The 15,666-nt window shown below is 29.3% G+C and overlaps 2 protein-coding genes across 2 annotated transcripts; one reads left to right on the top strand and one right to left on the bottom strand.

Moving 5' to 3' along the window:
* Positions 1–3,750: 3,750 nt before the first annotated feature.
* On the top strand, positions 3,751–4,826 carry HELRODRAFT_173932 (hypothetical protein; the record flags this gene model as incomplete). Its single annotated transcript, XM_009020503.1, has 3 exons — positions 3,751–4,072; positions 4,150–4,326; positions 4,588–4,826. 3 exons carry the CDS (start codon positions 3,751–3,753, stop codon positions 4,824–4,826), a joined length of 738 nt encoding a protein of 245 aa, XP_009018751.1.
* A 4,131-nt stretch (positions 4,827–8,957) lies between these two features.
* On the bottom strand, positions 8,958–11,278 carry HELRODRAFT_173931 (hypothetical protein; the record flags this gene model as incomplete). Its single annotated transcript, XM_009020502.1, has 4 exons — positions 8,958–9,056; positions 10,808–10,831; positions 10,919–11,116; positions 11,240–11,278. 4 exons carry the CDS (start codon positions 11,276–11,278, stop codon positions 8,958–8,960), a joined length of 360 nt encoding a protein of 119 aa, XP_009018750.1.
* Positions 11,279–15,666: the final 4,388 nt, after the last annotated feature.

The raw sequence follows: 15,666 nt of genomic DNA, 5'->3' as shown, positions 1-15,666 counted from the left end.
TTAAAGATATTGACTAATAACGTTGTTTAATTAATTAATTGGAGATATTGACTCATAACGTTATATATTTAATTATTTAAAGATATTTACTTATAACGTTGTTTAATTAATTAATTGGAGGTATTGACTCTTAATGTCAGTTTGTAAGTATTGTTACTTGTCTGACATTATAAACAGTTCTTTTACTTTGTAATAGAGAAATTGTTGCAACGTACTTGTTTTTGTTGTGAGGTTGAAATAGTAATAGAAATTAAAGAACGAACCCTTACAGTATACACTTCCATACACACATACATACATACATTTATATGTAAATGTGTGTGCAGTGCATATGTGTTATACAAAACGTATGTGTGAAGTGTATCTATCTTTGATACTTAACACAAGTGTTATTTGTGTTATTATCACCACATATACACATACAATACACTATCATGCATATATATATATATATATATATATATATATATATATATATATACACATATATATTGGTACGACCAATATATGACAACATCTTCATAAATATTAAATAATTAGAAAGCTTGTTTGAGTTCCTCATCGTAGTTTATTTTGTGCTCGTTGTTCTGGCCAATGTTATTTTAGTTATTAAATCAGAAATTTATTAAATTTTTTTTAAAAAATTGTCTCTAGTATTTTTATCATCTAATGTTAAACATGAGATTAAGACGGCCGATTTAGAAAGCCTTTTCGCAAGTGCGGTGCGGATGCAGTGCGCAGGGCCACCGAAAGGGTATGTCAGCCAAGTCTGAAACTTTGGGCCCAAAATTTTCCTATCCAATTTTTAAAAAAAAAAAATAAAATGTGTTTTCAAAGTTTCGTAAAAATTACATAGTCACGAAATTTCACTTCAGCAAGAAATTAATTAGTTTTTTCGAATTTTCATAATCATTCTCTATACTCACCATGTTATTTTTTAATGCATTTAAATTTTCCATACAAAATGATATACATTATAACAGACGATAAAAATAGCATTCAATCATTGTAGGGTGTAAAGTAAACCCAGGTTAAAATTGCGATTTAACTTTAGATATGCTAAATGAAAACAAATTGCAAAATAGATTATTTTTGAACATATTAAATAAATTAATAAAAATAACTGACAAAAAATGACATGCAATTGCATATTAAGTGTAAGTCCATCTCCGTGATAGTGGTTTTTTCCGGTGTTGTCATAGTGATGTCAATCGTTTATTTAATTTGTGTGTTTTCAATGTAGCGTTCTTTTAACTGTTGTTTCAAAAAACTAGAGTGAAACCAGAGAAATGAACTATCAGCATAAATCAGGTGCTTCAAAAAGAAAGGAAAATGAAAAACGAAAGACATTTGGCAAAGAAAAACCAGAAAACATGTGACAGTTTTTTTTATGATTAATCGATCAAATTCGAATTTTCACAAAATATAATATAGGTATCTAATATACTATATAATAGTTATATGTATGATATAGTTATATATATATATATATATATATATATATATATATATATATATATATATATATGAAAGGCTCGGTATGCATTTAAACTTGGGGTCCAGTTGGCGGCCCTGGCAGTGCGGTGCGGATGCATTACTATCATTTCTATCATTTCACTAAGCACTCGACACAACAGATATTATTAATTTGGTAATATCAACATCCTGCTTCCTTGTTAATTTGTTAGGTCTTTGTTATGAAGGAAGTTATTAACTTAAATTATCAAATTAGCAAAGAAGCAGGATGTTGATATTACCAAATATTTTTCAATTATTCTTTGCCTCTCCAAAATTTTGATTCAAACAAGTTTCTGAAAAAGCATCATTTAAATATTTGGAAATTTTGGATAAATTAGGTTTCATTCGCTGTTCAAGAAAACTATACTATATTTTCAAATTTTTGTACATAGTTTACTGTTTCAAATTGTTGTTGGAATGTGGAATATTTTTTTATATGGAATCTTTATTTGAACTCATTCAACAGCTCTATTATTTCATTTTACTTAAACATTGAATTTTCAAAAAACTTTAACTTTTGTAGCTATATACATATGAATTGCTTAAAAACTGATTACTCCAGCTTTCTATTTATCACATGTTAACGTTAATTTTTATCAGAATTACGTATATGGAAAGAAGCACTAAAAGCTAGCAGTAGAATGAAGGTCTGTACATTGGAACAACAAAGATGTTCAAAATTAATAATTTATTTAAAATCAAGCAGTCAAAATTTCACAAAAATTACAAAAAATGAAATATTGATTAAATTTGATTTTGTGAAATGGGAAACAAGTGAATTTTGTTTATACCACCATGAAAAAAACAACTGGATGAAAAACTTTCACTTTTTACAGAGCTGCGTGTTTCAGAGAAACTGTTTAATTGTGGGTGATTAGTTGTGATGAAAAATATTCAATTCAACCAACAAATGCGTAAATATTTACTTTTTGTCTGTGATTGTGATGTTAAAAAATGAGCCTGTAAAAATAGAAAAAAATTAATTTGACGTCATTGATGTAAACGAGTTTGAGAGAAGTTTATGCAATTTGGAAAATTGAATTTAAAATACAAAACAACAGACAAAAAAACATAACATTGCTACTAATAGCAGTAATTTATTTTCAAAATGTTTGACCAAATTTAGAAGTTTGTGTGGTAAAATTTAGTAATTTTGAATGCATAACCCGGCCCTGTTGGCTCAGGTTTACCAAACGTTTGATACACTTCACACATACGTTTTGTATATGTCAATTAAAGAAAAAAAATAACCTAAATTTGACTACTTTTTGAAAGTTTAAACCTTCCTTCTCAACAGTTATGGTTTTGCAAATAAATATAAATATCCAATTTATCAAAGCCTTATCAGGCTCAGATCTTAAACTGCAAACTCGGAGACATATTTGAAAGTAGTTCGTCTAAACTATATTACATAAAAATTTGATAATAATAAATAATAAGAAAAAAAAATAAGAATAATAATAGACATTCCATATAGACTCACTACGGAAGTAATAAACTTAATCCTTCCTGTGTCCTAGTGCATTCTTACATTAGACGTCCTGGAATTATTGACGCGGATTTGCAAAGTGAATGTAGACAAAGACAGTTCCCATAAAAGCTAGTAGACTCTACACAAAACCTTCCATCAAAATTTCCATGCTTTCGATTCCCGTAAAAAAATGATTGACCAGCGACACGCAGGGCTTATTGTTTACGTGAACTGGCAATTCTTTTCTGTTTTCAAATTCTAATTAACCATGTAAACTCTATTAATTATAAATTTTTACCGCCAGCAGATGAATTTATTTTTTGATCTGTAAAATTTTGGTGAAGCGTTTTGATTTTCAAACATAATATAAGAATTTTATAAAAAAAAGATTATTTATTAAATGTAAATTTTACAAAATTATTTTAATATAAAATTGTTTGAATATGAATTGTTATTCATGTTGAAAAATATTCATACTGTTTTTGGCGCCAGCACGCAATGAAAAAATTCTTTGAATACAAATATAATCGAACGTTAATTTTCACCAAAAACATTTTTTTTGCTTCCGACTCCCATTAAAAACATAATCGAGCAAGACACGCAAGTTCTGCTTCTTTCTGTTTTTGTTAGTTTAATTTAGGCTACATTGTTTATGTTATTATTATTTATTATTATTACTACTAATAATATTAATAATAATGCTTTTCAATGAAACGATTTAATGAAACTGCAAAATTTTAATACCTGCTGAAATCGCGATAATGTTCCATTACGAAATTTTTGTGATTTTATTCATTTGTTCAAATTTACATCTCAATTTAGTCTGCAACGCTGGATGTTTTGTGAGACGTTTGAACTGCAAGCAGAAAGATGAGTGCTGTTGCGACGAGCCATCGATGCAAACTACATTCAACGACGTGCCATCCAGCAGAGCGTTTATTTCATGTTCCTGGACCTGCTCCAACAACAGTCACTGTCTGGCATTCAATTTCAATCAGAATTTCACAACTTGCTCCCTTTTTTCCGACGCGCCACTCAGCTGTTTTCGCAAGATTGATGGCTGCCACCACATGTACAACAGCGGTTTGCAACTACACTCTTTTCATTTTTTGTTGAACTGAAAAAATACAAATATTATGTTTTGCCAAAATTAAATTCAGACGTGTACTCTCTCAACTTCACCGTAACTGCAGACAACAAAGTTATATCTCTGTATTTCGACGGAGTTGCACAGAAACTAAAGCCAAACTGGGACAACTATAAATTGTATGATTCTTACTTCACTCATTTCAACGTCAATGTAATTGCCATTCAAGCCAAAAACGGAAATGGATCAAGTGAGTTGGTATATCATTTGGAAAACTTCACTATTTACATAGCAGATAAAAATTATTTAAAAATATAATTTTCAAACTGAAACTTATAAAAGTTAATAACCTTTGTGAAGATTCTATTTAAACTATATAAAATTTTTTTATTTGTGAATTTTTTACTCTGTTGAATCAATTTGAAAAGAAAAATTGAAAAAATTGTTTTTATAAACTTTATTATTTTATTTTAAAAAAATCTTCATGGATGAATATATTTTAATTTGGAAGAATACATTGTGGCATTCAGTGACGATGGATACATTCAAACGAACACAACATGGAAATGTTCTCCATCAACTCCAGTACTGGATTCAAACAACAACAGCTGGTATGATGTGCATTATGACGATTCAAGCTGGTCTCCCGCCATCCAGCAATTTACAGCAGTAAATTTTGTGGGAGCGATGAAGATATGGTCCAATGATTCCATTAATGCATACTGTCGAAAAAAATTATGCATCTATTGAAACGTCATTTAATGTGTTTGTCACAAACTCCAGAATAAAAGTTAAAAGATTTTTTTACATTTTTGTATAATATTTTAACATAAAAGTTTTTTATGAATTTTTTTCGAGTGTGTCAAATTTTTATAGAACTAAATCCATCTATTTATCAAAATATTTTATGAATTTGTTTGTTGTCAGCACTGGCACTCACAACCATCAATCACGTTTATGTATAACATTTATCATTCAAGTTTAAAATTGAGATGTTTACCAAACATAGTTTTGAAGTAAAATTCTTGCACGTTGTATACACTATACAGTTTACGTAAACAGCTTTTTTTCGGTAGCATTTACAGTCATCATTGAAGACCGCTGCAGCCTTGAGAACCGACCTCCAGCACATCAACTAACGGCCCTACGTACGCGCGGGTGATGGGCTAACATTTTTAGGGCTTTTATTAGTTATAGTTGATTATTTCGGTAAGATAGAAATTTTATTAAATTTTTTACGCTTTTTCATAAACAGTAAATTGTGGTCGTGATAGTTTCTCCTTGATTAGTGCTTTGTTAAACTCAACTATTTTTAATGTATTTGCAATACATATTTAATTATATAGTCAAAAACGTGACTGTTATATTTTAATAATGTAGACAATCATTCATAACTTATTTATTTTTATTTGTTATTTAACTGAATAACTTAATAATTTAACTTGACGGAATAAATGAAAATTATACGACAAAAACCAAACTTGTGTTTCAGTGTAAAAAATTTGTTATCATAGTAGAATGTAAATGTAACAAAAAAAGCGGTTAAAGCTGCTGCTAGGTTTTATGCCGGTGTTCTAAAATTTGAATCAATATGCAATTACATGCAAAATGAATTGCGCTTGTTTCGCATGCCAGAAAGAAAAATTTAAATTAGCTCTGATTGCGAGGAATCGTCTTACAAGAAATGCTCCAGTTTATTTAAAAGAACTTCTGAAACCAGTTTAAGAAGTGACTGGTTGAGTTCGATTAAATTCTTTCATAAACTGCGATCACGCACTACCGCCATTCAAATGAACTCATTTTTAATAGAGAAAGTTTCAGTTTCTCGGCCGAAATTCGGAACGATCTACCTATCGGACTACAAAGTAAGATAAAGATTGGTTGTGATGAATTAAAAAAGTGATTTAGACACCACTTCATCAATACAACCTCTGAGGGTTGATGTAAATCAGCAATACAATACAAAGAGGCATATAATCATCCAAATGCATCAAACATCAAGGCTCTGTGTAGATCGATATCCACATTTCTACCATGCCTCGTAACCCAGTATCCTTCAGCTTAGAAATTGGCTGACACAACAAAAAATTTTGTTACAATAAAAGCATGTTGTTTGAACTCTCAGCCATTACTCCATGCAATCAATTTGGAATGCATGACATTTCATTCTGTGAACAAAGGAATGTTTTTCTAACTGTTCACCCTAGATTGTGCTTTTGTCATCGAAGAATTGTTTTTCAAGTAAAAGAGTCCGTAGTGGCAATAGTTTGAATAATCAATTAATAAATCCTGCGTTTTTTCGGATTTCGTGTTCAGATTTATCGCATTTTGCTCTGGTTTTTGCATCTAAAAACCTAGAAGTTGCGTACGGCAAGCGTCTTATGAAATAATTGGCTATTACTAAAAATCTTTCTGCCTCTATTGTATGAGGAGGGGCTGATTCTATCCGTGATAACGTAAATGAAAGGGGTTGGACAAACTTCGGATTAATAACTCTTTCATCTGTCTAATGATTACTTTGTTGTTGTCGTTGTTTATTATTTTCAAATAAGATGACCTTCTTATTCCGTCTATCTTGAATTTGAATATATGCCTCCAAAACTCTTCCTGATTTCATATATCCCGTTGAATAATTGTTGAACGTTTCCATTTGCATTGTTATCTGAATGAAAAGTAAAATGTTTTTAAATTTATTTTCATTCTTAAAACTTTTAGCCTGAAGTTTAATAGATTTTCTATATGCTTGTAATAAAAATTTTAAAAGCTAACCATTTCTAGCACAACATCAATAAAATCCTCGACGGTAACGAATGCGAGTGTGGACAAATTCGATATTCATTCATTCTACACTTCTCGTTTATTGAAGAATTAAATTGATTAAACGCTAATTATTTATCAAAATTTTGTTTAAAATTGTATTTAATACATTTATTTTGCATTACATCATCAAAAAATTTATTTTTATAGCTTAATCTCGAAAAATACAAGTATTTAAATTTGGTTTTGAGAGTTAAAAGTTAGGCACTTCAATATTTTTTTAATTTACAATCTAAATGTAAATTTAAATGTATTTTTTATTTTCATTTTCGGTTATAATTCAAATTTTCTTTTTTTCTACTCAAATTAACATGACTGATTGGAAAGAGAAAATTATTTCCGATAAATAAATTTAATGATTTCACGAATATCTCTTATTCTTATTGGATAATTAGGTTGTCAATATTTAAAACTTATTTATAATTTTTAAAATCATTTTTTATTTTATTTTTTAATTCAATTTTTTTTTTACCATTGAAAAATTAAATTTTTTATTTAAATTTTTTATAATATAATATTTAAAAATTACCTGAAATAAAAATGAAACCTTCGAAAGGACACAGCGCATACATATATACAAAATACATATAATTTATATTTTATAATAGTCAACACCCAAAAAGCCAAAACAAAGATAACTAGTAAGCTTCTCACAGGGTCAGACTTAACACTTAAGGCAGGGCAGTTAGGGCTATTGCCCGGGGCCTCCAGAATAAAAAAGATTTTTGCCAGAAAACTAATCCCATTTTAATTAACATAATTTAAAAAAAAATAATAAAATTTTATTAAAAAAAATTGCTAACTTTTTTGTCATTATCATACCATGACATATTGGAACTAACAAGCAAATGAAAAGAATTAGAAGTCTACACTATTTTTTTAGGGCCTTCACAAATATTTAAAAATTTTCACCAAATAATTATGGCCTTCCAGTGACTTCCACTTCTTGCCATCCAGAGGTCTCTACACTTTTATATTCGGCTCTAAATTCAACAGTTTGAATGAGTTAAGAAATTAATGTAACACAACAAATTTTGGTTTGCGTAAAAGACAGCTATGTTGCTTGTATTGGCATTGGTATTTGAATTTAGCTTAGCTGATTAAAGATTTGATTGCATACAGTAGACTGGATAGCAAACATCATTTTAGAATTGTTTTTATATTTTCTTTAGTGTGTCCATAATACTTGAGTGTTGTTGCGGGATTTTTTCTGTACGTTCAACTCTGTGTATATGTCATTAATATTAAAATTTCAAGTTAACCAAATTTATAGCGTTAGTTATTTTTGACAAGATAGCTGAAACAAATAAGGAACATTTGTCAAACAACCATTTGTTTTTATTAATTTCATAAACGTAATACATTTATTTTATGCTTCTTTCCAGTACCTTTAAACTGAACACATTCTATCTCTTTAACTTTATCATTTATTAAAATATCCAATTCGTTTTTTTAGCATTTTAAAGCTGTATTAATTTTTCCAAAATGAAAAATTAATCAATATTGTTTAAAAACGTTTCGTTATAAAAAAAATTGAACTAATTGTTAAGAAACAAAGAAATTCGCTAATTACGGCCTTTTCCAATTTCAACTCGTTTAGTTTTTTATACATTGCATATAAACAACCCAAAATGTATATTTAAGTATTTTTCAGTATTATATAATTGTTTAATAGTATCATGTTTCGGGAAACGTTTAGCGACGTAGTCTCATTATTGGTATTATTTCAGTCAAGTTTTGTGAAAAATTGACTTTAAACAATTTATTTTTGGCGTGCAGTCAACTCAAAACATTAGAGCTAAATTTGTAAGTTGGTTATGGTTTCCAGTACATACAAAATTTAAATTGTTCTCAGTCGGACGTGTAACTGCTGAAATTTTCATTACTATTTCATGAATACAGAAGATAGTTCTATTTTATTAATTAGTATATTATTTATTGAGGCAATTTATTGGTTATAAATTTTATTAACAAATTTACGGTGAGTAAATTGGCTTATAAAGCTATCTAATAAACGCAATCTAATTATAACAAGGAGTTATACAAGGAGGTGTGAAGTTACATTTACGATACGATACGATATATTTTATTTGCTTCCAAAATAAGAAAAAAAGACAGGATGACCATGATCAAGTTATCAGGTAACTTATCTAGCATGGCCACCTTACAAATAGTTTTAAAACAAAATGAAATTTGAACTAAAAATTTCGTAAAAGAGAAATAATAATGTTCAGGAACTAAAATTGCTTTACGAATAATCCACTATATTCTTAAAAGTTAAAAATTAAAATTTTGAATTATGGTTCAGTAAATTGTTCTTCAGTTTGTTTTTAAATGTTGACAAAACTTTAGTACCTAAAACAGAATTCAAATCACAATTAATTATTAAGTTATTCCAAATCCGTGGTCCATTGCACAGAATATGAAAAAATAAAATATTCGTTTTTGATTTATTACATCGTATTATGTTTTTGTGCCGATTATTAAAAACAAAACAATAATAATTTGAAAAAATGGTTGGTAACAATCTAGCGTAATGCTTAACAACAAAATTTGCGCATAAATACACATGGAGATTCTTATAGTTCAAATTACGCGTTGAAATAAACAGCTCCTCTGATGGAGCATTAAATTTTGAGCAGGTAATGGTCCTCATTGCTGTTTTCATGAACCGTTGCAGCGGTTGTGTCAATGATGGATACGTCGATGACCAAATGATGTTACCGTAGACGAGGCGATGAAGGCAAATTGAACTGTACAGAAGTCTTAAGGTACATCTTGGTAGAAAGAATTTTATTTTGCTGATTGCACTTAATGATTTGGATACTTTGTTTGTTACGCAACTTATATGCTCTTTGAAGGTTAATTTATTGTCAATTACGATTCCCAAGAATTTTGACGACTTAATTTTTGATATTGTTTCACCATAAACAATAATTTTATAAGGCTCTTTGTGATTTAAGTATTGGACGGGTCCAAAAACCATAAATTTAGTTTTTTTCTTGTTGAGGGTCAGCCTGTTATTTCTGAACCATCGAACAACGGTCTGAACATTATTGTTAATATCATTTACTAATTCATTAATGTTTTTATCACTTTTGAATAGGTTCGTGTCATCAGCATACATCACGTAATTGAATCTTTCTGATGCGTTTGGCAAATCATTGATGTAAATGGCAAACAATAGAGGCCCAAGGATGCTGCCCTGAGGTACTCCCACATTGATCTTTTGCAATTTCGAATCTTTCCCATTCCACCTCACATACTGCAATCTATCACGCAGGTAACTCTCCAACAATCTGAAGACTTTCCCTCGCATTCCATAACGTTCTAATTTTCTTAGAAGAATTTCATGGTCGACGCAGTCAAACGCTTTACTTAGGTCTAGAAAAATGCCAGCGGTAAGCTTTTTCTCTTCGGATGCTTTGCCGATGTTACGAATCAGTTCAATAATTGCCATTTCTGTCGAATATTTTTTTCTAAATCCATATTGATTTTTTTAGATTATGTTATATTTGTCGAAAAAAGATGATAATTTATTATGAATGAATTTTTCATAAACTTTTGAAAAACCTAGTAGCAGTGAGATGGGTCTAAAGTTTGATATTTCATAACTGTTTTTAGTTTTTTGGATTGGTATTATTTTGGCTATTTAAAAAATTTTTGGAAAAATTCCTTCATCAATTGACAGGTTGATGAGATATGTGAGAATCGGCAATATTGAATGTATCGTGGCTGAAATTATTTTCGTTGAGATGTTGTCATATCTACATGATGATTTCGGTTTCAGAGATCTAGTTGCTTGATATACTATATCTCATAGATGCTTTCACCATCAGCAGATTTTTTAAAAGATGTTTTGCATCTGACGACACGGTGTTCCACGCTGTTGATGATAGTTCGTACTAACTTACACGAAGCTCTCGAAATAAATCTTCCTGTAAAGAAAAATTAGTAAAAATGTTTAGTTGAAAAATGCCATAAACAATTATTTCGTTTAACAAACTAATGATTAATAAAATTACCTTGCAAAAATCGCATTTGCGGTCGTTGTTGAGGCACACGCAGTCAACAGCTGTGGCAGCCACGACTGACAATGAGCACGTGAATGTTTCGAACATCACTACTCCGAGACTCCACATATCGCATCTCTTGTCGTAATAATCATTCAAGCCCAACCACAGGCCTGCTACCTCTGGTGCCATGTAATTGAATGTTCCAGCCTATTTCGTTCAAAAAGTTTTATAACAAATAATTAACTTTGTTAGAAATTTTACTTGAAAGTTTAGTGCCAAAAACAGCGTTGAGCAATTTATTTTTTAAATCTGGACTTTTTGTGTACTAACAACGTATAAGAATTTGTCCCCTTCTACACATAATCCCATATTTTGAATGAGCTATAGTTATGGTGAAATTATAAACATTATCATCTATAAAAAGCAAATAAAACTAACGTTCTATTTTCTGCATAATGTTCAATCAGTTGAATTATGTTTTCATGATTGGCACATTGTTTTAGAATTTCGATTTCGTTGTTTATATTGGATCGTTTCTTTTCATCGTCAGCCGAAATTATTTTAACAGCACGTTTTTTCCTTGTTAATTTGCAAATGAAGGTTTCTACAGATCCAAAACTGCCTCTGGCTAAAAATTCATCTTTGCTCTTGCTCATCCATTACAAATCATTTTGTTTAGTTAATTTTATGCGTTGTAAATTTATAATTGAATGAAAGTTTTTGGTTCGTGGTAGGAAAAAATATTTAAGTTTGTACTGAATCATTTTAGTTTGACAAATTCATAAGTACTTGTCAATACAAAGCTTTTAATGTTTCAAACAGAATTTCTTGTTGAAATTCATTAAAAATATTTTAGCTAAGATGTTAAACTCGTTATTCAACATGAAATCAACATGAAACCACCCATACAAGAGTTATAATTTGTAGAGCTGGATTCAAAACTGAGATAATTTAAAAACGTTATACAGCAGTATCTATTGGTCGACTGTCTCATCTTTGCGTCTGCATCGGTTGTGATAACTGTTTTTGGCAAGACGATACACCAAGACTGTCTTCTTGATGTTGCTATAACATCTCTTTTTTATTATTTTCAATAAGTTTTTTTAAAAATTTAACAAAAATTTAAAATAGACATTTCTTTTTAAAAAGAATAAACAAATAATAATTTCTAACCAAGCAACTTGTGCTTTGATAGTTTTTTAGATTGCAGGTGGGACCGATTTAGAAATAAAAGTGTTGCTTACTTTTGTAAAAGTCTTTATATCATTATTTTTAAAAAATAGGGGAGATTGGGGCACATTGACAATTCTTTTTACCAAGGGCGTTGCAACTAAACTAAATGAGTTTAAAAATGCATAGATTATTTTCTGATGGGTCAGATGAGTGAGCCGACAATATGGCTTATAAGGGGCTCAAATAAATAGTACCTACTAACAATTGTAACAATTGCAGCTATACGAATCTACTCAAAATTTTTCATTAGTTATCTGGTTACCGCAATTCGCATGTTGCATTATGATAGTGCTTTACAAAGAATATGCTTCTTTTGCTCTATCAAGCACCTATGCTGAAAGGGCTTTGAGTAAGCTCAGAATTATTAAAAAAACCGCTTATGGTATATTATGGTATAAAATGACTTTGTGTGACTATATTTCTCAGTTGAAAATTTAAAAGAAGTTTGAATTAGGTTTTCAATTTATGTGTTTCCTTACATAGACATTTTTAGCTAATTTCAAATTTTTTTTAACTTTTCAGGCTTTGCGCATCTGTATCACGGAATTACCAGATTCATTAGCCTAAGTAAAACAATTCAGATTCGGATGAGCTACTATGAAGCATCATAAAAATGCAGCATCATATCAGTTTTTGTTGTTTGAATCGAATGATGAAAAACCACTGATTTATTATTCTAAATTTTGGACTAAACAAATTCCTCTTAGATAGACTTTTTTTAGTTTTTAACATAATATCGTTAGAAAACATTTTAATTTATCCGTTGATTTTTCCAAAAAACAAATTTAAAAAAAGGGTGCAGCAAAACCTTGCGTGCTCTTTTCAACCAACCTCCAATAATTAACACTATGCATATAAGTTTCTTTACTAAAAACAAATTGAACTAATGTTACGTTATCCTTATCATTGTCTAATTTACTTACGAAAGTATTGCATTTTAACGACGTAATATTTAAGGCATGTTTATTAACATAGCCATTGCTGTTTTGAAGCCATAAAGATAATAAACACTTTAATTTTTGTTTAGTTTATAAATGAACGTTAACATTACTTTAATTTGGACAAGTGATAAAAACGATTAAATTCATTTCATTTAAATTCTACCTGACAACATCCAAATGCGGTAAAATTCCATAAAACTGAGAAACATTTTAATTTCGTCGAATTAGATATTTTTCTTCGGCGTCAAAGTTTGAACAGTCATGAACATTAACGCCGAGTCGTTATTATTTAATAAAATATTATATTTATTTTAGACTTTGTTTAGACAATTCTGCGTTTGAGAAAAAGACAGTTGGTGAGAATCTAGATTGTTATTTTTAAATTTATTATTCTTTTTTATTCTTCGCTTTTTATATCCTTCTGATTATTTTAGTAAAACCAAACATTTTTTGCATATTTTCATATATTAATAAATCTTAATAAAGCCTGTTTTTAAAAATATGATTAAAAATAAAAGCAAATTCTCGCCAAGGTAATACATTTTTTTGAAGGTATTTAATCGGAAGCGTGGAGCGGATCGGGAGCAAGTGACAACTTTAAAAAATGCTTAATGGAAAATTCGACAGAAATATATATTAACAAAGTTATCAAAATATCTCTTTAATGTGCTCCTGAAAACTTAACACTGAAATAAATGTGTAAACTAAAAAGATTCATCAAGCAAAAATAAAATAAAAGAAATCAACGGAAAATTCCCTTGCTTGAAACAGTACATACCCTCCCTACATCATGATTTATGAGGAATCAAAAGGCTCACATGGTGGTCCTCCTTAATTTGTTTTATGACAGCATCTTCATAACTGTGATCATCTCTTGGAGATCCTCGTAGATGGCACAATTCTTGCAAACTGTTTTCTTGAAGTACTCTAGATATACCACGACATCTTGCCAGTGCTGTTCAAATAAATTAGAAAATCAATTGTTGGATGTTATTTCAATATTTTCAAAAATATCGATGCACAATAAGAGTGCGTTTTTAAAAATTCAACTTACAGCGAGAGGCATGTCAAGATATTTTTTGATGTATTCTTTGTTGTTTATTATTTTCAAATAAAATGACCTTCTTATTCCGTTTATCTTGAATTTGAATATGCGCCTCAAAACTCTTCTGGCCATCCTAAATCTCGTTGAATAATTGTTGAACGTTTGCATTTGCGTTGTTATCTGAACGAATAGTGAAAAGTTTTTAAATTTATTTTCATTCATAAAACTTTTAACCCGAAGTTGACTGTTGAAAAATATTGTTGCATGGTGATTGTTGAGGGAAATTGTTGCTTGGCGTTTGTTGAATGAGACTGTTGCCTGTCTTTTGGCAGAGTTGACTGCGAATATGATGCCGAATTCGCAGTTTCATTGTCGTTACCTTTTTCTTCCGACAATTTGAGTCTTTTGTGACCGCTGGTGCATTTTCAGACCCTTACGTCCCTTGCAGAATTTACCAGAGCAACATTTAATTTTTTTTTGAACAGTTTTATTTACAAAAGTAAAAAGATTCATCATAGCAATAAAATACTAATTTATGGATGGCCTCATGAACAGAATAAATCTCAACTAATTCAACAGAATTTACACATAACCAAGAATAAAAATATCAACTGAAAAATTAAGCAATACATAAATATCTAGAATAATTGTAATGAAATTAAAAATTAGGGATAACAAAAAAAGAGAAATTGAGTCAATCTTATAATTATGAAATAAAATAAAACAATTTACGTTACAAACAGCATAAAAAATATGTTTTCAATTGTTTTTTGAAAGAATTGTAGATTACATTAGATTTAATATAGTAAGGCAGTTTATTCCAATAGAGCGGACCATAACAATAAAAATTTCTTCCTACAAATTTATCTTTAATTAATAAAGTGTTAATTAATAGTTTGTTATTGTGCCTAGACGAAATGTTGTTTTTGTTAAATGTAAGAGTTTGTTGTAAGTGATTGTCAGAAGTAAAAATAATCTTATTAACAATTTTATATATATATAGACAGGATTTATATGAATTAATTTCAAATATTGTTAAAATGTTATTCTCATTGAAAATGTTTATATTTGAAATAAAAAAGTTCTTCCGAAATAGATACGAGACAAATCTTTTTTGACTCGAAAATAACTTATTTATCGTTGTTAAGTTATTATTATTATTTGTATTTGTTGAATAATTATTAGGAGAATTCTAATTAAAAATACTTGCAGAGATTTATTATAATTTTTAAAATGGCGACATATTCCCTACAACTCAGCAAATGTACCAAACTAATATAAGACTAATTTAAAAGCTTTAAAACCAAAATAATTCTTAAAAAACAGCGAGCTGTATGCTTTCGGCCCGCTCTCGTATTTTGTACTTCTGTTTAAAAGTAAACAATAATTCACAGACATGGGTTATGTAGCATTATAATTCCACCATAACCCATCATACGTGTAGGATGGGTGCTTTCGCGTGCCCGAACGTAATGTGCATGTGCATGCTTGGTATGGATAGTACAACCTTTGTGGCGCGAAAGTTTAATTAAAAGTGA

This window comes from Helobdella robusta, assembly GCF_000326865.2.
Source record: "Helobdella robusta unplaced genomic scaffold HELROscaffold_28, whole genome shotgun sequence".
NCBI classification, from domain to species: domain Eukaryota; kingdom Metazoa; phylum Annelida; class Clitellata; order Rhynchobdellida; family Glossiphoniidae; genus Helobdella; species Helobdella robusta.
The sequence above is the reverse complement of the archived record's forward strand: the minus strand, read 5'-3'. Positions and strand labels throughout refer to the sequence as shown.